The sequence below is a fragment of the Hippoglossus hippoglossus genome, chromosome 1, assembly GCF_009819705.1.
Source record: "Hippoglossus hippoglossus isolate fHipHip1 chromosome 1, fHipHip1.pri, whole genome shotgun sequence".
Taxonomy (NCBI): Eukaryota; Metazoa; Chordata; class Actinopteri; order Pleuronectiformes; family Pleuronectidae; genus Hippoglossus; species Hippoglossus hippoglossus.
In genome coordinates, this window is record NC_047151.1 from 6657400 (window position 1) to 6682204 (window position 24805).

The 24805-nt window shown below is 40.1% G+C and overlaps 1 protein-coding gene across 1 annotated transcript; it reads right to left on the minus strand.

The window, feature by feature from the left end:
• Nucleotides 1–3135: 3135 nt before the first annotated feature.
• Nucleotides 3136–24805, minus strand: chrna6 (cholinergic receptor, nicotinic, alpha 6). Its single transcript, XM_034594744.1, has 8 exons — nt 24429–24805; nt 14447–14586; nt 13400–13444; nt 10760–10869; nt 9190–9397; nt 7570–8172; nt 5775–6041; nt 3136–3769 (listed from the first exon to the last, which is right to left on the minus strand). The coding sequence occupies exons 1-8, from the start codon at nt 24484–24486 to the stop codon at nt 3644–3646; spliced, it is 1557 nt and encodes a 518-aa protein (XP_034450635.1). The 5' UTR covers nt 24487–24805; the 3' UTR covers nt 3136–3643.

The following is a 24805-nucleotide window of genomic DNA, read 5'->3' on the forward strand; positions in this document are numbered from 1 at the left end:
TGGTTATTTATTAACACTATTTCATTTTTCTCTATATGATTTTATTAATTTGCTGTTCACTTATCTCACTTAATAAACAACAGGACTATTAATAATGTACAGTTTATTATTATCCTGACCGAGGGATTTTAAAAAAAATTTTTAGATTATGGTGACGTTTCATTCATGCATGTGTCAGTTGAAGATTGTTTTTACTCAGCTTTAAGATTCATTACTGGTAAGAACTACGATACTTATCAATGTGAGTCTCTGTTCGGGGAGACACATTTATTTGTAAGGCCCTTATTGGTTTTTAACCTCTTACATCAAACACGCAAATTGCCAACAGTTTTTAATTAGCTCAGTAAATCCAGTTTTTCTCATCATCCACTTGCAACATTGAACAACATAATCTAAACCTCAGCTCATCTTTATCCTCGGGGTTTTTCAAGTTTTTAATCTCACCTTATTTTACCTCCAGCCGTCCTTGATTCATTTGTTTTATTCGATTCGATTTAAATTTAATATTATGTTTTGTATTGATTCTTAAGACTCTTGTTTTAATTATTTGGTAAATTTAATTGTTTCTTCTTTGTCTTCTCTTGGTGGCTTGAAATGTTTTGTCTGTTTTCTGAACTCAGCTGTATGTAAATGAGGTCTCTACCGCAATGTGTTCCCGAGTTAAAGTAAAGGTTGAATGAAAACTTTGAGTCATGACACAAAAACGTGTTCCACTATACCTGTGCTTGCCTGTACAATGAGCTTAGACATATCAAAAGTACACAAAAGTATTTGCTTCTTTTTTATTTACGACTAAATGTTTGCATGCTGTATGATTTTGATTTGCATAGAGGGGTGTAGGAGAGAAAATAAAGAATAATGTAGAACCTGGGGATACTACATATCACATATAACCCAAATAATATAGAAACAAAAGACATTAGTGTAATAGTAAATGTAATCATCAGTTATAAAATATGTATATATGAGAATTACTGATTCATTTAAACAATAATAATAACTTTATTTGTATAGCACTTAACATCTAAACAAGGTTACGTAGTGCTTCACACAAAAGTCCATGGAAAAAATGAAGAATCGATTGTAATAAAAGATGTTGTGTTCAGTCCAATTTAAGAGCCAAAGCATAACATAATAAGGTCGAGACTTTAAGTTTGTAACGAAAACCCAACAGTTCCCAACAGTAACCTGCAGCAACCGTCTCTACCAACGCAACTTAACTTTCCATATGTAGACTATAGCTGAGTGACTGGCCCTCTGATAGATGAATGTGGTTATCCGGCAGTGTCATGGATAATGGTGCATTTTATCTTAACACTATAAATTATGTCTGAATAGCACTAAAATGTCCGGTTTTTAATTTGATGTTGCAGCTGGAGATTTAATTATACCTCTGGTGGCTGTTTTTCAGAGTAATGGCAACAGGACCATTTTAAAACCTCTACCAGGGAGACAAAGTGAAGAAATATTGCATTTATTTTTCAGTTCCACAAAGATCATTTGTACAAACATGTTTGCTCCTATCAGCAGATTTTTTTCAGATGCATCCGGACATAACAGATAAAACCGAAAATGGGATAAATGAAACCAAACATGTTTCTTTGTTGTGCTGTAATCTGAGAATAATGTTTTTGTGGTCAAAGCAATCAAAATGTACGTCATGCATTTTTCCTGCACTGCATTTTTGCTCTTAATGGTAAACTTAATCAAAAGTGACAAGAAAAAATAAGAATACATTAGCCATGGAATTGGATGATAGAATCCTCTCGCGAATTAATAAATGTGCTGCTATTTCAGGAGCAACTAATCAAGGACAAGTTAATCCAATGTTTACCAGGCCAACCAATTACCTTGTGGAACATTAATCAGAACATTTATAAACACATGGTTTCTAATTACAAAAAGAAGAACAGCTTGCCCTTGTTTGTTAAAAGCGTTAACAAATGTGCCAGAAATCGGAACACTAATTGGAAATGACACGTAGAAGCAGAGAGCGTGATTGGCTCTGACAGCGAGCGGCTTGATGAATCAGAGCGGGGAGCGGGTACGACAGTCATCCGTCAGCTCGATGGAGGGGGCAGAGCAAACTAGCTGCTGGAGGTTTGAGTTCAATGTGGGAAAACTGTTTGTCTCATGTCAACTGGAGGTGGAAAGTTGTGAGTTCACTAACATCTGTGGGAGGTTCAGGTTCCCGTCCTGAAGGACTAATGGATGTGCCCAGTTCTGATCCTAGCCTAACATACGTACCTCGGTCGATCCATCTCTGCCTGCAAGGCCTGAAAAGCAATACTTACTCAAAATAAACATAAGACCTGAATGTGTCTGTTTGACATCTTTTTTATCATATAAAGTTTTTAAAAAAAATGACTGTCATAGAAATCATTTCTGTAGAGATAGCATATAAAATTTGCAGTATAGCTACAAAATGGAGCTTAATCTGAACACAGTTAACTGCTGTGTATAGAGAACCAACGTGGAACTACGGGTTTCTGTGTCTTAAGTAATAAAAGCTCATTCAAAATTCCACTTACTGTTATTAAGTACAAATACAGCATTAGAACATAATAGAAATGGATGTTACTACGACTACGCTTTGAAACAATCTAATATTGTGTATTTAGTCTTTTCAGCAGCCTTCAATGAACACCATCTCCCATAAGCCAATAGTTTGCAGGCTCAATGTTATGGCTTGACAGAAGAGATGAAGCCATGATGAGCAAGTTTGTCTCCTTTTAATGGAGATGTAGTTTTTTTATATAAACTAACTATCATTTAACTTGGTGTTAAAGTGAGTATTGTACTGGTTGAACATTGAACATGCTTCATTTTTTTTCAGACACCAATGAAATAAATTCTGAATGACAAACTGCACTGATCTACTGAAGCTACTGGAACAGAGGCTATAGACTGGATGTGAGGTCGTGGCTTTGGCTCCCTTTTATTGCTCAGGGTGCAGTTATTGATGTTGGTCATGTCTGGATTGTACAATGTTGTTACACTTTTTTTGTGAACACTTTTTTGTCTAGTGATTCATTCCACATAACATCATGAGGCAGGAGATCCTTTCAGTCAGGATGGAGCAAAACAGCCTAAACTCTAACAGTAGTGAAACTAGCAGAAAGAGTGTGACCACCAGCTCGCATGAAATTTACTCTATGGAATGTGGTGTAGTTAAGCCACATTCAAATCAAACATTTATTGTATTATTAATTATAATAAAGAATATTTCCTTGAACTAATTTCAATTGACAAGTAAGATGAAAGAACTTGTTTATTATTGGAAGAAATTATATTATCCCCTTGATTTCTAAGGAGGTCATCCAGAAGCAGAAATCTGTGTTTTTTCTGTGGCAATTTTATTTTCATAAAATGAGCAGCCCTAAAAAGATTAAAATTAAGGCTTGACAAATCCTTTGTGTCCGTTACTGACCAGCCTGCAAACCTAAAAAGAACCATAGCCCCTCAACTTCCCTGCTCCTGTAGTCACTGCTCTCTGCGAAAGGCAAGAAGCAAAACCAGCACATCAAATAATGCTTTGGGACTGAAAACTCTGTTTTCTGATTCGTCAACTGAGAACTGAGAGTTAGTCACTTGTTCAGGATTGGTCGACACAGGGTCGCAGCAGACCCTGATCGGCCAGCGGTTATGAGAAGAAGCCAAAAAGCGGCTGGATGAAGAGGCCTGTGGTTCCCAAGATGCAGACGGTCACAAACACCCAAAGGAAGATTCTATCAATCACCATGGCAACGTACTTCCAGTCATCCTCCACCTGTGAGCAAGGAAAGGGGGAAGTGTGAGAAGACAGAGGAAAGTGTCAGTGGATATTTCTTTATTAGAAGGTGAAGGAAGGTGACTCAGAATCTCAAGAGGTGGGAGGTTGTGGGAGCCAATGGGGTGACGTGAGGATTACACACGTGGGATGGAAAGACCAAAAAAAAGAGGACGAGAGGAGAGGAAAGAGTTGAATATTTCTTGTTAACCAGCAGAAAATTAATACATAATTTACACATGAGGAAATTACTATGATAATCACATTCAAACCACAGCGTCAAAAGAAGTGACAGGCGTTTAGACAAAGTCTGATTGAGGCGCGAGTTTTGCATATCAAAGGCTGCTGTTCCCCGTTGGGAGATTTCACCCACAGTATTTATAACTGACAGAGAGAGGAGGGTGAGCTCTCCACTCAAATCTTAAATTATTTTGCCTCTAACTTACACTATTGTTAATTTATGGAGCAGGTGAGCATCTGCTGCAGGGCTTCTCCGAATCACAGCACAGCTCTCCCAGGCCACTGCTGCTCAGGGTTTTTGCATGAATACACTTTTCTGTTTGCTTTCTATGAGCGATTGTAGATTTATGCAAATTAAAAAAAAACAAGAATATCATATCTCCCATGAGGCTTAGCTCTGAAGTTTCGTCAGCTGTATTTATTAAAATGGTAAAGCTCAAAATAGTCAAATTACACTTACAGATTAACAGTCTGAACAATGTGTACCGCCGACTTTTAGAACGACTCTGGTTCCAGAAGTAAATTTCCAATTTCCTTTTCTCCATTGACGTTTTAGAAAATCTGTTAAGGTTACTAACCTTTTATGTCTGGTTCCAGACATAAAACTTTTTTATGTCTGGAACCAGGCCGACCAGCTACGAGATGAATAGTGACCATTAAAAATGTTTTGATTTGGAGCAAAAAATGATGGAAAAACAAAAAAAAGGCAAAGTTTAAGAGTGAAGGAACTACGCATCCCATAAACCATTGTGAATGATCCATTGTTGTAGTGACTGTTATTCATCTCTAAAAAACCACAGCATGTTAGAAAGTGAAATCATTGCTGCTCTGTGGTAAACATATAACAGAACACTAAACCATCCGATCGTAGACAACATGATTTTTGCAGTTGTGGCAGTAAACAAACAGCGAGCTCCACCAATCACAGCAGTCGCTATAACACCTCTTGTGGTGGTGCTAAGTCTACCTTGGAGGTTTATAATATTTGGTCATCAAGTTAAACTAAAGTTAAAATCAACACAGAAGTAGGAGTGTCTTTTAATGACTTGAATTTGTGCCTTTACCAGAAAAAAACTACTATACTAATAGACACCAGTATACTGTTATAATGCTCTGGTAAAGGTTTGGTTATAAACTTTGAGGGTTTGTCTTCGCTATAGATCGTATATAGAGATGGACAACATGTCTCCACTTCCTCCCACTATCCAGAAATTAAACCAAGATATTCTGAATACGAACGCTGCCATCTGGCTTTTTAACGTCAATTTGGGCAGCAGTTATACTGGTGTGGAGCTGTGGTATCGAGGTCCACCATTTCACAACCAATCACAAGCCAGTGTCAGCTGTCAGTCATGAAATTTCACCCATAACTAATTAAAACCAAACTTACCGGAGAAAGGAACACTTGAACATACATCAGTGTGATAAGAAATACTTGAAATGATGAAAAACATCTTTGAGAAAAATGTATTTGAGATGTATTTTGACTTTTTAGTTTAGCCCATGTCCCTCTGCTAACATGTAGAGGACAGAGTTTATGATCTATAATGCAGGCAGCCACCAGGGGGCATTTGAGACACTTTGGCTTCACTTTTAGTGAGCTTTCATGTCGTCCATCTTTAATACAATCTGTGGTCTGTGCATTTTTGAGGACATTTACAATACAACAGCAGCTCCGAATGAAAAACCTTAAATTACATAGAAAATCTTTTTTTCATATTATCCACTGATATTCAGTGATCAGTTAAAAAAAGGAAGGACTCACCTCTTTGGCCTTGTTGCGGCTCCTCATGTTCTCAGCGATGTACTTGACGCTCTCTATGGCCTGTTTAATCTCAGGTGAAACCACAGAAAAGGCCACCACCGTGTTGATGCTCTGCGGACTCAGCTGACGCGGCATCTTGTCTGGAGTCTCTGCGCTCTCGTTTCCATGCTTGCATGGGCAAGGGCATTTCTTCCCAGTGCAGCCCTCCACGGAGGACAGCTTACTGTCCCCAAACTCCAGACAGTTGAGGGAGCCTCCTCCGACCTGCTGAAGATCACAGCCAGAGTTCAGATCATGCTTCACATCCTACTTCCTCTCAAAGTAGACACTGACTGGCAAGAGTTTCGCACTTCCAGTGGAGTTGGAGGTGTGGGATCTCTGAGAGACACCTGTGGGATCATGGCAGTACAACTTCTACAAGGGAAAACTTTCTCTTTCTCCTCAGAGCTCACCATGACGAACTTGTTGAATACTTCTGTATGTGTGGTGGAGCTGAATAAATACATTTTACTAGTAGAGAAAAAACGTGTATTGCATTAGCTAGCTCTGTACTTTCAGGAAGCAAGTAACTTAATCCCAAGGCTTTTCAGTATTCCACCAGAGGGTGTGGGAGTGGTAAGGCCTGGTAGAGATTCTGTCTGTGTGTGAGTGTATTTTTGCAGATGTGTTTTATATATGGTTTGGGGTTTTCTGTATATTTGTGTGTAAGAACCCCTTGCAAATGAGATGGCTCAATTTAAAGGGCTCATCCTAAAAATGTATCCCAATAATAGACAGAGAGGGAAGACTTCTTATGATTTAACAAACAAGCTATCAAATGGTCACAAACACTTGGTTTCTAATGTCATCACCACAAATCATGCTACTGCTTACCCCTTAGAAATGTGGTAATATATTCTAAGAGAACAAGAATAAAGACAAGGTTGTAAAGGCGGACAAGTCAGAGGATTAGTTTTCATGTTTATGACGTGTGATGATGTGTAAAGTCAACCTCAGCAGTCTCATTTATTAACAACATCTGTTTTTATCACTTATAAGAGCTTGAAAAAATAACAGTGGAGGTATTAAGTGATGTTTTCTATTTCATAAAATATGATGTGAAAATGTCTTGAGCTAGTGATAACCATGGATCTTAAACCAAGCATCTATTCAAAAGCCCATTAAAACCTCATTAAGTTCAGGAATCTCTAACGTATTTGTTGTAGTTTGGGTGTTGTGCAGCGTTCTGATATCACTCCACCACTGTGCTCAAAGCTCAACAACTGTTCACAACTTAACCTAAAAACAACCTCTAATGAAAAGGATGGAAATTGTTTAATGTATCCAAACTGGTCTTTCGCTCAACTACTGCAAAAATGACATTTTTTGTCATTTTTGTCTTTAGCTAATATAAATGCAATTTCCTTGATTCACAGTTTTTCATTAAATATTATCGATTAATAAATCTACTCAACACTTAGCCTCTGCATTATGCTCTTTGCCACAGACACACGTACACTAACGTGTGCAGAGAACCTCTTGATCCTGTGGGATTCTGAGGGTTCTATCCTCTCACTGACTTTGTCTGAGAATATTCACTTGCATAAAGAAAAGGTTGTCGTACACCGTAGGGGTGGGAGCTTTTTCACTACTCCGTATTATTAGTTGACCTTCAGGTGATAAAAGCCTACTATCACCACTTCAAGGTGAATTCTATGGTTTATTAAACAAGTCCTATAAATGTAGGTCTTAGGTCAGAGCTATGATCAAGTGGTCAACAAGTATGAAGGTTAATCAGCATCTAGGGACCACTTACCTGCATTAAATTCTTCTTCTTCTTCTTCCCTCCTCCGCCTCCTCCTCCCCCTCCAGCTCCTCCTACCTCCCCACTGCTGTCCAACCCCCCAGCCTTGCTGGCTTCATCAATCGGTCTCCGCATCAGCATAATCCTCGGCAGCACTTTGAGAAACACCGAGCGCACCCAACCCGGCATGGTGTGGGTCATCGGCGTGCGATAGTGTACGTTCAACACGAACACGGTGATGACGATGCTGAGGGTGACGAAGATCATTGTGAAGAGCAGGTACTCTCCAATGAGCGGGATGACCAGCGACGTGGAGGGGATGGTCTCGGTGATAACGAGCAGGAACACAGTGAGGGAGAGCAGGACGGAGATACAGAGCGTGACCTTCTCTCCACAGTCGGACGGGAGATAGAAAACCAGCACTGTGAGGAAAGAGATGAGGAGGCAGGGGATGATGAGGTTGATGGTGTAGAAGAGTGGCAGGCGCCGGATGTAAAAGGAGTAGGTGATGTCTGGGTAGATCTCCTCGCAGCAGTTGTACTTGATATCATGCTTGTAGCCCGGAGCATCGATGATTTCCCACTCGCCGCTCTCCCAGAAGTCTTTCAGGTTCACCTAGGGGATGGATAAAGATCATGTGAACACGGGACCAGGGTCAATGTATCACTTCTTAAAAAGACCATGTCAATGTGTTGTTGTTTTTTTTGTTTTGGTACTTTGGCTGTATACGAGGGTGCAAATCAATTTAAAACCAATTTTCACCTGGATTGTATGTCCTCATGCATCCAAAACCTGTATTCATGTTACAGCTCTTACCAGCTGAGAAAAATCTCAGAGGAAGTGAAAAGAAAAATGTAAATGATTATCATTGATGAGCCACTTTAAGTAATTGCAAAAAGAAAATGTTTAAACTACAGAATGTTGTGTTTTACATTTTACTTTCAAATTTCAATTATCTGGATTGTTCTTTTGTCTTCTTTTGCTGCATTTAAAAAGGGAACACGGTTAAGGGACACTTTCAGGACTTAGCATGACATTTTCATAAAAATGAACCACTCACCAGAGATAGACTTTTTTTTTTAAACAATTCAAATCAAATCAGCAGAGGCTGTGAGATATCCCTCCTTCCACTCATCCATTTTCTGTACATTTATGCTGTAAGAGTACACTCTGAATGGACAGGTCACCAGAGATGCTGAGATTTAGTTTGACTCATTGTATGAGTCAAACAAAACGCTGGATCCTACACCTCCCACAATGCAACTCATTAACATATTCCATTAAACTCACTCTGCCTCATGAATCCCACTTCCTTTTAACTCTGTGTTCCCAGTTTGTAGCACATTTTCTTATATTTGACACTAACGACATCTCCATTTCACCATCAGGTTATTTTCTCAGGCTTCCTCCAGAGCTACAGGAGACAATGTACAACTGTGTTCACAGACTGAGTAGAGCGCTCCATTATTAGATAACCTGTGCATAAAATAAGTGGAGTTCACATTTACCAAAACCTAAAATAATTAACGATGAATACATACAGGGGAGGAAAGAAAGAAAAGCTGAAGCACATCGATAATTTAATGATATTGGCCATACATTTCACATGGACACATGCACGCTGACACTGACCTTGGATCCAATAAGTACCAGGTCAATCTTGGCTTTGTCATACGTCCAGGAGCCAAACTTCATGGAGCAGTTTTGATAGTCAAAGGGAAAATAGGTGATGTCCATGGGGCAGGAGGATTTGAAAATGGCCGGAGGAACCCAGGTGATGGTGCCATCAAACTTCAACAGAGCCTTGGTCTTATCAGCCACAAGGAAATCACCTACAGCGCTGTATATGACGTGTGTGTGAGTGTGTGTGAGTGTGTGAGTAAAGTGTTTCCATGCCATTAAAGGTATGAGGCGATATGATAGAAGCATACGCGGGTGTGGAATAGGACACAAAGGTTAGAGGAAGGCAGAGACATTAAACAATGAGAGGAGATATGGGGAGAAAATGGAAGCGAGGAACAAAAGAGAGGGGAGGAGATAAAAAGGTGAGGTTACAGAGGTAGGAAAGAGAGAATTAGGCTATTGTCAAATGCAAAACTGTTCTGATTAACATCATGAATTGGTATTGTAAGAAAAATGAGACATGAATCCACAATTAAGTGAATTGAGATTAAGAGAATAAAACAAGTGGAGCGGTCACAGTGGAAATTGAACCTGGAAAACAATCATATCTAAATGTGATTACAATATAATCTGTTGCAGAGTTGAAACCGGTGGTATAAAGTACAAATGTGCTTAAAACATTTGGACATTAATGTCATATTTTGATGATTCTTATATGAGAACAAAAAATAGTTTGTCATTGTTTTCCAAATTCACTCACATGAGAATTTCTGACCATGGTCATTTGAAACTAAATGGTTAACAATGAATTTCCAGGCAGAGGAGCAAAATAAACCTGCTCCTGAAATACTACACTTTTGGTCATAATCAAAGTCTGAGGAAACAGCTTTGCGCTAACTTTGCAACTTTGCTGGTTGTCACAAATGCTGCTCTTATGCTAAACAGATTCCGGGTGGCAGGTACACATTCTAGTATGCACAACTGCAGCTTAAACTATGAGGTCTGGCTGTCTGCGTGGATGGTAAAGCACGAGAGAGAGCACGCTGCAAATAGTGCTGCACACAGCTATACAATGCAGCAACAGAGCGAAACACCAAGTTAAAGACATCTTATGTTATTATGAAGTGTAAAAATTGTTTTCCGTTAGTTATGAAACTGATAAATTAAAATATGGCAGGCTGCGTGATAATTAATGGGAAACATTGCTTTAGCGGAATAATGTGCGCTCAGAGCTCACTTCCATTTCTCTCTGGTTTTATCACCACGACTGATGCCTTCGACATTAGATGTAGACATCAGACCTATTGTTACTATAAAAAAATTCACTGGTGCAGCTCTCAGGTCAGAGCAAAGTCTTGGGGCTAAACAATGTTGACAGTGAGGAGGATACAAATTACAACATTTACCCAATCGTCCAACCTGACATCTTTTTAAGTGGGTTTGAGGCCCGATAGCACCGTTATTTCATTCTGGCCTTTCTTCTTGACAGTCATTATTCATGTTTTGCATGGCCTCAACTTCCAATAATGGTGTTTGAAGCTAATGAAAAAGATAACTGTGATGATGTTGACATGCTCACTTGTTGTAGAGCACAATATCAGGTCTCCAGATCTTGTTTGATGGAACTCTAATGAACTCAATCCCGTCAAACTCAACCGGCATCCATCGCAGCTTGTAGTCATTCCATATCTGAGGGAGAGGAAGAGAAAGGTATTTTGAACGTACCGTGGAGTCAACCATCTGTTTAGTGTTGGCATTGTACACTGCACACAGTATCAGCCACTGGAGACACACTCCCTCTTGAGAGCATTTTCAAATACGTGTTTATACTGCAGGCAACAGTAACACAGTAAAGCCAAATAAGGATTTCAGTTTCACTGAGCTTCTTTATTGCTTTTGCACAAACAAATGTGCAAAATGGTATTTTTAAAGCAGTTCCTTATGGGAATAGACTCAATCCAGCTGTAGCAGTAAATAAAAACACATTCACTATTGTCACTTATGCATGAGGAGCATCTTAGAGAGAAGAGGAGAATGTGAGTAAATAGCTCATTGAAAGAGATGAAGGATGAACGCGTTCACTTGCTGTTCTGTCAAAATACCTGCGGGTAACATTTCATGAGCCGTAGATCCATTAGTCTTGGTTATTTGCATGTCATTCAAGATGAATTCATTCATTAGCAAGGCTGATTAATATCCTGTTACGACCGGGGAGCTGTTAAATTAACCACTTCATGCTACACTGGCTTTTCCATTTATCTGTCCCGGCAGTTTATATCATGATTGGCTGGAGATGTAATCCCTGATAGGTCAAAGAGTGCGGCTTATTTTTATATATAATATAAATAATTATACATGTACTCTAGGTGACATGACATTCAAGCAATGAGAGAAGCAAACAGGCACTAAAAACCTGATGATGTACTTGATCTGAACTTTACTTTTTAATGCAGCATAATAAACAAACAATAATCAACAAATCAACTATTCTCACAAATGGATGAACAATTTTAACACTCCTTTCACACAGTCAGTGACAGAATATATAAATGTCATAGGGAGATTAGAAAAAAAAGAAGTTTGAATATATATGTAATTTATTCTTATTTATTTGATGTAAGGGATGGTCTGTCTTTGGGAACTCCGACAATAACATTTATTTTTTACCAATTATAATAAGCTAGTACAGTGAATTAATTAATTTCTGTTTTTAGCGAAGGACTGGCTGAGATAACAAGAATGCATATTTTGTCGTATTTACCATAAATTTTGTTAATTTCCCTTTGTCAGTAAATGTGTTATTTCAATAGTATTGTCCCATTACACATATGACATGCAAAATAACCTAAATAAATTACTTAAATGTATATATGTATATTGAATTGCTCATTTCTTCATTTCATTGCCTATTGATTTAATTGCAATTTTCTTATTTGATTTATATTTTATAACCGAATGTAGCTTATTAGATATAAATTTCAATTTACTTATTTTTGTATTAATTAAATCAACCTATAAATACATTTAATTTGATATCAATATAATTGTGACCCATTTAGTGTTTAACAGAAACTGGTAAACCATTAAACATAGTTCTGCCCTCATGCTGACCAATAAAATGGAGAAGAAAGAGAAGAAAAAACTACAAAGAAGAAGTCGTTCTACATTAATACCAGTTAAAATTAAGTGCTCTTAACGCTCACATAAAAGTCAGCAGTGGAGCTTGGTTTTAAAGAGTATAGAGTGAAGACATTTAGAAAGTGTTAGAGATGAAATCCCCTGCAGTGTAACTGCAGAACAGATGCATTATAGTCATCAAGGGGGGGGGGGGGCTCTCTGAAACATCCTCCATTGAAAACCCACTGGCTGCGATTCAAAGTCTTGATGAGCGACCATGGTGTTGACACAGCTTCTCATTAGTGATGCCTTGTTATAAATAAACAGCAAAGCCATTACAAACAGCACATGAGATCAGCCTATACAGGCCTTTCAATGAATTTTAATTGGGAAGCTCAGAGATCACAGAATGATCTTTTCCAACGCCGAATCGCATCAGTATCCAACTGAGGTCTTTCCATGTAGTGCAGTTACTCAGTGATTTAAACCCTGGCAGTGTCTATAACGTTTGTAGTAGGACAAATAGAGAGAGAGAATGGGAGAAAAGGAAGGGGGGGGGGGAGCATAAGGTATCAGAGAGGTGACAGTTTGGAAGACTGGAAAGGTTATGGCTACAGGTCATCGCCATCGGTCTGAGGAGAGGCGGAGCGTGACCAACCATAATGCTAACATTGATCAGCAGCTGATTGTATTCAAGTGTCTGTGAGATGGGCTTGTGTTCTTGTTTACTTGTCCTTTCTCCTTTATTCTTACTGTGTTTAACATTTCACTGACGCCATTCACACACAAACACAGGAAGGCACATGCCCACCAATGCAAACATCACACACAGGCACTAACATTCACAGGGAGAGAGAGAGAGAGAGAGAGAGAGAGAGAGAGAGAGAGAGAGACAGAGAGAGAGAGAGAGAGAGAGAGAGAGAGAGAGAGAGAGAGAGAGAGAGAGAGAGAGAGAGAAACAGAGAGTGGCATCCCATATTGATGTCTGCTTAGTATGTATAGATATGTGTTAACCCACATGACCTGCCCTCAGGCTACCACTGTCTCTGCAGACCTGAAGAAGAGGTCAGGTCAATGAAGTAGTGGGTGTGTGTTTACTTACGTGTCTGAGCCATAAGTTTGTTTCCATGATCTGATTCACCTCATCCTGCAGAGACACATGGAGGAAAGGGCGTTTGCCTGTTAGCCTGCAGAATTCTGTGTTAAAAAGCAGAGCGTTGAAAGAAAATACAGGAATAAAAATTAAAGAAATGGAATTCCTCCTCTAATCTTTGTCCTCTACAGCTGGAGCCAACTAACTGAAAAGGTCGACCGTGAGCGAGTTAATAATAGATGGAGAGGTTGCAGATGTCCCTCCCTCTCCACCTTTCCCCCATGACCCTTATTCAGTTTTGATTTGCAGGGCTGTGATATTTTCAGGCTTCCACATGACGCACATCGTCCACGTAGACTATGCCCAAGCCGAAAACGTGTGCGCAGACACACACATGGCGACACATTCATTGAACACACCCACACGAGCACGTGCACACACTCACCTTTACATTAATCTCACCTTGCCGAGCAGGCAGATAGAGCAACATATCAGTCCAGTCTGAAAAGGGCTCCTGCAGGCAATTTTCTCTTAATCTGAGGATTTCCATTCGGAGCTGAAAACCTCTTCTCACCGGGTGATACGCAGCAACAACCCACAACCCACACACACATACACACATTACCCCACCCCGTCCCCCAGCCCTGTTAAACTTCATACTGCCAAAGCAAAACAGCAGCTTATAACACCGTTTTCAGAATCGAGGAATCAGAGCAGACTAAATAAAGACTGCATTCACTTCTCGCTTTCACTCGTCTCGTTCCGCGGCTTATCTTTTAGCTTCTCGGTTTTCAAAGGTAGGAAATGTGATAAAGACGCTCATGGGAATGCGTCTCACTGTCGGCACAGGATCTCAAATACTGTTGAGACACAATGATCATTTTATAACATGGCGTAAAGATCTGAATGAAAAGAATGAGAAAAATTACGTCAAAACATGGTGGGAAAATGTTGTCTTCAGTTGATGTGTTTGTGTGTGTGTGTGTGTGTGTGTGTGTGTGTGTGTGTGTGTGTGTGTGTGTGTGTGTGTGTGTGTGTGTGTGTGTGTGAGCTTACAACTTTGACCAGCTGCGAGATGGAAACCTCAAACTCCACAGTGACGGGGTCGGAGACGTTCTCCACTGGTCTGATGAACTGGTTGTATCTTCTGAACAGTTTCTTGAACAGCCGGTCCTCTGCCTTGGATGAGAAGCAGTCTGAAGGGGGCAGAGGAAAAATCAACGAAATTCAGTAGAAGTTTAACTGTCCAAGTCATCCACATCGTCCAAGTCAGTTCTAATCAACTCAAGTCACGCTACAAAGAACATACATGAGAAACTGGGAGAAAAATAGACGTCATCCTCGTTTGATTTTGACGCAGCGTCACTTCAATAAGTCCTTTGAGTGTGTGGAGTAAATGTTTTATGATTTCTGATAAAACCATCTATAAAGAGGTCTCTTTAGATCAGAGCTTCTTTGCTTAGTTCATCAGAGTCGACTTTGAACAAGTCTGTGGCATGAGATAACTTTCAGGGTTTTTCTCTGTGTTTTCTCTGGTTTAATTAGAGTAAGAGAATTGAAGAATGTTTTCTTACAGAAGGCCACAGTAGCCATGTCGGTTCTGAAATGATATGTCTGTATCATAAGTATGTGTTTCCTTATTACAGCTCTCACAGGGGATATGAGAAAAAGGAAAGAAAAAAGCTCATCACTCCATCTGAGACACTGATGCCTCACACTGTCCTTTCACCCTGAGCTGAGTGGCATGATGTCTTTCAGTCTCACCACTTCATTTGATTTTAATTTCAGTTCAGTTACCCATGAGACCTCAGTCATGAAGTCTTGTTTCCTGACCTGCCTTCTAGGGTCAAACTGACTGATGGCTCTATTGACCTTCTCCTGCTCAGTTATTCACCATTCACCACCAATGTAAAATTTCATAATTACATATGTTTAACTAATGTTGCGACATTCGTGAACGACCCTTTTCAACGGCTCTCTGGTAGGAACCAAGGGAACCGAGTCATACTTGAGAGCCGTTTGTTTTTATCAGTGTGCCCAAATTTCATCCACAGCGAGTGATGCTCCTCCCCTTTGAGAAGGGTTAGGGGGAGAGGGGACATAATAATGTCCCATTTCTTTCCTCAGGATTGTTCAATGTATTTTTGAAGCTATTCAACATAATCACCAAGTGTTTGTGATCACTTTTAAACCCAAGACGGTCCTTTATTTGTGAGCTGATAGCCTGAAGCTGTTTGCTTCAGGCTATCAGCTCACAAATAATCATGGTCGATTATGCCTCAAGGCCATGATTAAATCTTTGATGGAGACTGAGCTTTGAGAAGAGATCGTCATAATGAGAAACCATTGTATCTGACCTGAATGCCTGCATTAATTGGTTGGAGTATCACATTAAAAGGCCGTACTGTCTGCTTGTTAAGGTAACATTATGGGCAGGTGGTATATTACCACATCCAAGACAATCCAGAATAGAATAGAATCTCATTTGAGTTCAAATCAAATGCAAGGTCTAAATGGAGATGAATCACTGTGACAAGCATGTCCTCTTCTCTTCTCCTGACTACTGGTAAATGCAGATAGGTAGGAGTTGGCAGTTGCAGGGATTCACCCTGTATGTGAACATGATTTATATTAATTTACCTAAATATAGGTACGTGCTTGGCTAGACTGCAGCTTAAGTGTTATAAACATAGCCACGATATTAAGGGCCTTATTTACTAATTATCCAGGAAGGAAAGGAGAAGGCCTGAGGCACGAATCGAGCATGTCTGCCTGAACAATGTATGACGAGCTATTTTAACCCACTGCAGAGGAGACGCAGACTGCAGCCTGAGGACGGGAGGAGATGCGCTGAAAGTTATTTTTGTAGCACATTCTCAATGTTATTTAAAAACACGGAGGTGTTCTAAGTTATTAAATGATAATAAATGTTAATGTCATAATGCAAATATTTTTCATTTTATTTATTTGTTAATTTGATAGGGACAATGCTCATACATGAACATAAATATAAAAAATACTAAATGTAAATACGCAGAGGTAGCAAGAATGCTAATTTACATCTGTCGTCTTAAGGCAGGTAACAAAAAAAAATGCAAGACAGTGCAAGTAACAAACACAGACACCAGTTCACAAAAACACAAATAGAGAAAAGGACAAAACACATTACACTCAAGCTTAATTAAAAGTCGCACTTCTGTTATGCCATGAGCCATTAGTCCCTGTTCCCCCTTGTGCCTCGTATATGTTAAAATACATATTTTGAACTAAATGCTGGGTCAGCGCCATGAGGAGTATTTTCACCTTAAGGGCACGGTCACACTAACATGAATGCAGGCGAATGATAACTGCTGGCGAATTACATATCATCGCTTGCTGAATGTGGGTAATGCAGAAAGTGACAGCAATGACAGCCAAGTGGGGTCAATCACACAAATGTTCTAACTATTCAACTCCAGAGTGGAATCTACACATCACGTCATGCCTCCTGAATGCTCTACTCAGGGGCCAAGCCTCACCTGAACCTTCTGGACATTTACCTTTTGATGTGGATGTATCTGACCTGGACTATCTCCTGATGTGTTCTTCATATGTGAAAAGAACACTCAATGGTGGGTCCGGACATTTTCCAGAGTTCATGTCTGAAAAAGGGATGTCACACAGAAACCATGCTTGTTCCCTATCACCTTCTATACATATCTACACCACGTCCTTCTCTGCCGGGCAGGTCTCAAGTTGTTTGATGGAGAAGGGGGTGTAGGAGGGATGGAGGGAAGGAGAGGCCATACAAAAACGGACAAAGCATGAAACAACTAAAGCAACAGAAAAATAAGGATAAGAATGAAATGAAACAGTGAGACAAAGACGTCTACCATTCAAAAGAACTTTGAAGAACAAATGCCACCTGAGACTCCAGTACGTTCCTTTGTTATTTTTCCCCTAAACTTTTAATTTTTGTATTCTATCCTCATTTGACTAAAACCAGTCAAATTAAGCTTGGGACAGATGAGCGAAAAATCCCTTAATTAATATGGACTTCTTTGGAGAAGGAGGATGAAACATTGCTGACCCTATTACATCAAGATCCCTCCCTCAAAGGTAGGAGCTAACCCTCTTCATGCAGACAACAGTGACACCAGAAACCCAGATGGTGCTGAACTCCTGGTGACAGGCCTCTGGAGGAAAACGACGTGAAGAAAGAAACACACACCCACCAAAACAAAGACAGGAGAAGAGAGGAGAGGAGAAGAAGCAGAGACAGATTGAAAGCAAAGCCTTCTTAAGATGTCACTCAGAAGATTATGTGAATCCAGACTTCACAGCCCTCTGTCTGGTAGCTGCCTAGCATGTGCTAATGCTATGCTAAATAGAGTTTAAATGAAACGTGGTACCAAACACTATGCATCTGATCCGTTTCAATACACAATGTTGCCGGCAGTATTTTTTTAAACGCAGGAGAAATAAAATGGAATAGAAAAAAAGAGCGAAAACAAGGTAATTTTTATAAAAAGATGAAAAGGTGGAGAAATTGGATGGACTGAAATGAACAGACATGGTGCTTCATCTACTTGTTAGTGTAATTACAAAGGCAGAGCTGATGTGCTCTAAACCAGGCCTTTAATGAAACACATGCACACATGCACGCACACACACACACACACACACACACACACACACACACACACACACACACACACACACACACACACACACACACACACACACACACACACACACACACACACACTTGCATGTGAGAATACATCCATTTGACATGGTACCACTTATGATGGTAAATGAGCCACAGGTTCCACCCACTTTTATTCCGAACAACAAATGCATGTTGAAGGGATGCACATGTTGCTGTTATAGGAGCAGCACAAGTGCAAAAGTGTGAGGAACGGATTAAAGCTTCAAACGTTAGTATGTCCGGGTAACTAGGTTACTGCAGAGAGAAACAATCTACCACTACTTCTGAAGCCAAAGATCATTTAGTTGTATTAACCTGTGGATATACCAGTTTTAAAAAAGTCCAGTTTATGATTAGTTGTGTTGAAATGTGTCTTGGAAGTTGGTAGAATGAAGCTTTCAATCAACTCACAAAGATAAAATTAATTAAAAAGCTTCCTAGCAAAAGTAGAACATGAGACCGATGCAGTTTTCATTTCAACTCACCACACTACTTCCTGAAATCATGTCAACGTCGCTTAAAAGAAGTTGGAGCAAGAAACACAAGCAGCCAGATAAGAGACCATATACACAGCAGATTTGTTGACTGGTCATAAAAGCAACAGCAACACTAGCTCTGGTATATATAAGTGTCATGGTGGTTGGTGCGAGTCAGCATGAACCAGGACCCTAATCAGTTACTTGTGTTATTTACAACAGGGCTTTTCCTACTGTGATGTAATGGTTTCTGTGAAAAAGTTTTCTATCTTTGTATATTGTGTTTTTATTGTGAATGGAATTTAAATCTTCCAGTTTTGAACTTCGTAGTTGGTTCAGTAAACTACGCAACAGTTACACCTCACAGTTACTGGCTGTAAATATTTACTAATGCCTATGTACTAACCAGTTTGTGTATTGCAGCCTGTTTTAATTTTGTAATGCACACATCCCAACTGATATATTTATAAATTGTGTGATGGAGGTCTTCTGGAAGCTGGTGAAAGGAGAACTCAGGCAGCAGCTGATGTCTTATGCAAAAGGTTTTAATGTAGACTTGATGCATCAAGGAGACCAGAAGGTGGAACAATATACAAACGCTAACAGAGTAACATGAGCAATTGTCACCCCCAAGTCTGAAGATGTCTCCCACAGCATCCCAGTATATCTTCCTCTACTTGCGTCACCCATTCCAACAGCACATCCATGAAATGCTAGAATTGCTGTCACTCTCAATGTTACCTGTAGGTGTTTGCATCCTATTGGATAGTTAAGTCAAAGTATGCATTCCTAAATCACGTTGCGTCCTCACGTCTTGCCACTAGTAAACAAACTTATGAACTTAACAAGTTTGATGATCCTTTGACATTATTTAAAGTGCCATCATCGGTTCTAGGTTTTTATCTTTTTTTTCTTCCCAATAGTACCTGCAAAACTAATGATATTTCCATCAGCCTTAGTTGAACTTAGGCTTAGCATGCAAACACTCTAAAGATGGTTAACATCATAATTTTAGCACTGTCATAATCTGCTTTCAGACATGCACTGAACTCGGCTGTGTGTGAGAATGCAAATGTCCGAGTGACAGCCCTCGGACAATCTTTCTCCTGCCAGCCTCCTAGTAAAAACTCTGGATAATGTCCGAATAAGCTCATGTGAGAACACAGAGGGAGATCCTACGGAGGATTCACCGTGAGCGAGTGGGTGTGTTTATGAAGTTTTTAAGGATGAAAAGTGGTGCCATACACAGACGAAAATGTCAAGAGAGCTTTTGGTGATAAGGGAAAACGGTTGTGTCAATGCGCTGTAAACAAAACACGTGATCTACGCAGATACATTTCTACGTTACTTCCTGCCTCCTGCATGCTGAACCACCCATCACCTTAATGCAGATGTTGTGTACACTGTGTTGTTGTAAACATGCCTGAGCGGAGAATCTCCTGCTGCGTCCTTCATATGTGAAAGTCCAGGCCCAATTGTGCAGACATATTTTGCAGTTCATGTACAAAAATGGCCCTGTTTCCAGGATGACATTAGTATTTAGCTCGAAGCTATTAGCTCCTCTGAGCCAATGGCACTTGCATGGCTGCAGACTGTAGGTATTGTTTATTATTGGTTGAGATAACCTCTCTGATAGAACTTTCTGAAAAAGATTTTAGCCAGCTAAAGTTAATGTTAGAGTAAAGACGAGGATTCCTGATTACAGTAACATCAGCAGCATGTACGCTTAATGCACTCACAAGCACAGTATCAATTATTCAAGTACAAGTGCAGAATCAGTCAAAACTCACTTAGAAAGCAAGTTACTGCAAACATGCAGCAGATCCCGTGAGATACTTAATGCACCCAGATATGAGGCTTGGAGGTCATCTTGTATCCTGTGAAAAAATATTCAGGAGATGACTGTCATTGAGGGAGATGATTGAGAGTGGGTGTGGGGAGGAAGCAGGGGAGGAGTGAAGGACAGATAATGAGTGATTGAGAAGAGGAGACCATTTCATGGGGCTGTTTGAGAGGATACTGTAAAAGCCATTTAGCCCTCATTCCCCCTGGAGAATGCAAATGCTTTTAAAGGAGTGTTTGAGAGAGATAGAGAGGAAGATGAAGAAAGAGCGAGTGCAAGAAAAAGTGCGTCTTCACTTTTAAATCTTTATGTATAATGCTCACATGGTAAACACTGTATAAAGGAGTAATTGCTTTGCTGTGAGCCGCTCGGCTGGTACTTCTGCTTTTCTAACAGTAGCTGGAATGAGTGGAATGCATATGATGGAGATTAAACATGAGAGGGGAAGGAAAGAGACAGAGAGAGAGAGAGAGAGTGAGCAGAAAGGACGGAGATTAATCGCAGTCAATTGAGGTAGAAAGATGATGACGGCAACAGAATCTGAGAGACTGGTGACTGAGAAAATGAGAGGCAGGTGCAAAGAGCCAGAGACGATAGGGTACTGTGTGTGTGTGTGTGTGTGTGTGTGTGTGTGTGTGTGTGTGTGTGTGTGTGTGTGGTGTGTGTGGTGTGTGTGTGTGTGTGTGTGTGTGTGTGTGTGTGTGTGTGTGTGGTGTGTGTGTGTGTGTGTGTGTGTGTGTGTCCAGCAAATGGAATAGGTGAGAGACATGTTTCATGCTTGTTTTCTCACCACAACGAAATTTCATCAAAACCTTGTAACAACTTCTGTTCTTTATTCTTTTCTTTTATTTGCCATTGGTCTTATTTTTTCTTTCTTTCAGCCGACATATCCTCTAAAACAGGGCCAATATAACTCTATTAAAAGCCATGTGACATTCACACAACACTGCACCCATATCTGTGTGCCCACACATTTTCACGCACACAGTAAATGAACTTTTTTCACCTTCAAGAAGAACAGATCAAATAGAAATTCCACATTATTCCCTTGAGGCGCTCTCCCTAAAAAGTGGGTTACATGAATTTGAATATGATTCATGTGAGAGAATCTTTGAGCCTTTATAGTCCAATATCTCAATGGTTTCCTCGTGTAGAAATTAACATTTTGTAATGATTGGGTATAAATAAAAGCCTGAAATGGTTGGATACTTTTCTCAGGGTTTCAGTAAAATGTCACCTTGCACCATCCAGAGAGAGAAATTTAAGCTTCATTGATGTGTCTTTTTTGGACAGTTTGTGTGTTGTGTTGAAGTAAATTTCAGGAAAAGCATTAAAAAGTCATCCTGTGATGCAAATCCAAAATATTACTCCAATGATGAGTGACTAATGAGTTTTTCATGGAAATTAAGAAAATGCTCCCACAGTAGAGGAATTCTGGTGAAGGCTGTGAAATCTGGTGAGCAGGTTTTGTCTTGAGGAAAACAGGTGGATGATGACAGTGTTGTGAGGCGAATGCCACAGTGCGAGGTTCTTCTCGACTTATTTATCTGTGACTCAGTTCATGTTTCGCCACGCCCCCTCGGCTCTGTGTTCTGCTCTATAAATGTTACTGTGATATAAGCCGAGGTTACCTCACAGCTACAAGCACACAAACACACACACACACCTCATCAACACAGCTCACTGACTGGATCATCAGTCATGCATTAAAATTAAGAGAGCAGCCTGTATCTGAACACAAGGGACAACATTGTGAAATACCTACAGGCTAAAATAGCACATTAGTAGTAGCACATTAAAAATGGCCTAGTAGCAAAATATGTTTACACTACATAAGTTTGTATGTTCATGTATTCTTATGTGGATTATGACCTGTGTGGGCTGGAGATGGCACCGGAACGGGAAATGCATACTTGAATTTGTCTGCTGTGTAATGGTACCCTACCTCGAATTATTGACCAGTGAGTGTTAGCCTGTGCTCACATTAGTTAATGCAACGTTGACTCCCCGAAAAATTGTTTTTAAGCTTGTTTTTATATTTCTAATCTGCTTTGGAGGATAAGTGATTGCTACCGCAGTCATATCACCTAATGTCTTCTCAAATTCAGCTGGTGTGATACATTTACTCTGCACAGAGATCAGGGGGGGGTCCAGGTGAACAAAGCAGGGCTCTAACACTTTTACTTGAATTTGACGTCTTGCATGCATTGTGCTGTAAGTTTAAGTGTTGTTTAATATTTGTGTTTGGATAAATGTAAAGTGTTAATGAGGTTAAGATAACCAGGATGAACATTACAATCATTATTCATGTTTTCTTGATATGAATTTGTAAAATGAATGTGTGTGTGTGTGTGTGTGTGTGTGTGTGTGTGTGTGTGTGTGTGTGTGTGTGTGTGTGTAAGCCCACTCAAATCTTAAGGTGTACTTTGATGTGATACATGTAAAACAATCAATTGTCTGAATGTGCTCGGAGATGTTTGTAAATTTCACTATGGTTTGTACATATGATTATTATATGATTGTGTGAATCTCTTTCAATTTTGAAATGTGTTCTCAAGTACAGCTCCGATTTGACATGACTCAAAAATAGGTCCACAACTCACTAACAATTTAAAAATGGTTGAGGTACAAACTTGGTTTCATATACGTCTCTGAAAATGGAAAGACAGACAAAGAGAGAGAGAGAAAACACAAACACACAAACAGACACCTCCCAGCCGAGAGAGTCATGCATGGAATGAGGATGTGTGTGGAGTCTGATAAGACATAAAAGAGCCTATCTGCAACCTTGCATAAATCAGATAGCTGCTATTTGTGCCCTTGGAGCAAATGTTTAAGTTAATGCTTTGAAATGCCGAAGCGTAATTACCCTGCATCTCCTCCACACTGTTGCTGCAGGTCACATCCAGGCTCCTGTCTCTGCTGCGGTCAGTGATTAAGTCACTGGGTGCATTTCAATAATAATAAATCCTTTCTTCAATTCCTTTCTTCCTTCCTTCCTACATTCTTTCATCCCTCTCTCATTCTCATCCTTCCTTCATTCCTTCCTTCCGTCCTACCATCTTTCCTCCCTCTCTCGTTTTCTTCCTTCCTTCCTTCTCTTCTGTCCTTCTTTTCTTCCTTCCTCCCTCCTCCTCTTTCTCCCTCATCCAATCAGGGTCATCTTATTTTAAATTATCTACAGACTAACCTGCTCTCTTTCTTTCCTGCTTTTCACCTATATTACATTATTAATGTTGATTCAGATCCACTCCGAACACAGCTTGTAACCTTAAAACACCCCCCATTTAAATGCAAGAATAAACACATCAAAGAAAAGCCAACACAACTTTTTATTAATGCAATAATTAGGGTAGAACGAAATTAGGTTATCAGACTTATCCAAGGACGCACATTTCCGGAAAAGGGTATTTTATCATTTGCCTCCAGGCGGCCAATCCCCCCTGACTGAAAACCTCCTATCTGCCTTCTGCCTGAGTGAAGCACAGGCCCCGCGTAACTCCGCCACCGAGCAGGGAAACGCATCCTGTAAACAAATTATTATCTGTTTTGGTTTCCTCGCCTCAAAACAAAATTTGTATTCATCAAAATTCATTGACTTTGTCCCGGATTATTGTTAATTTACATTTTCTTTGCGTGGTGAACAACGTTTTAGCAGCGAAATCATGAGGCTGGAATTCACAGTTGGGCGTCAAATCCTTTTGACTTTGTTTCGGTTTTGTCTTTTCCAGAATAACGAACCTGAAAAAAGTTAAGAGACGTATATGACTATTGACGATAAAGCGCTTCTTTGGCTTTTACGCACGGGACAGAAACTCCTACGCTGACTTCTCACAGCTAAACGAATCAGACAAACTTACGAGTAAAATATCTTATACTGAACCATCACACAATCTCGATGTCGCCTGTGCTGACACTGACGCGCAGATCTCACACCTCCGGAACCGAGGGATTAAAATACATATCACATTTCTCCAGAAGCATCAGAAAAAAAGGATAAATAACTCTTTCTGGATAAATCCTCCTTACCTTGCGTTAACAAACCCACTAGAAGAAGCAGCAAAGTCCGTCTGGCCGCCGGCTGCATGTCTCCCCCGTGTCGTTTGGGGATCCCCTGCACTTTTGTTTTCTCTTTCTGGAGAAACGCTGTCTCGTTAATCGATAACAAAAATAATGTCAATCGCCACAAACAAACACGCGTCTCTCCCCTGGCGCCGTCTGTCTCGCTCTACCGGTGAGCTCCTTCTTGATCTGATCCGAACTTGCCTTGGCTCGTCTCCTCCCCTCAGAACGCAGAGCTCCTCTCCGGCGCATCCACACGGACTTCACACACTGGGAGGGAAGAAAAAAACCTGCCGCCTCACACTGGGCTCTGGAGGACAATAATGCGAATCAGTGGCAGGAAC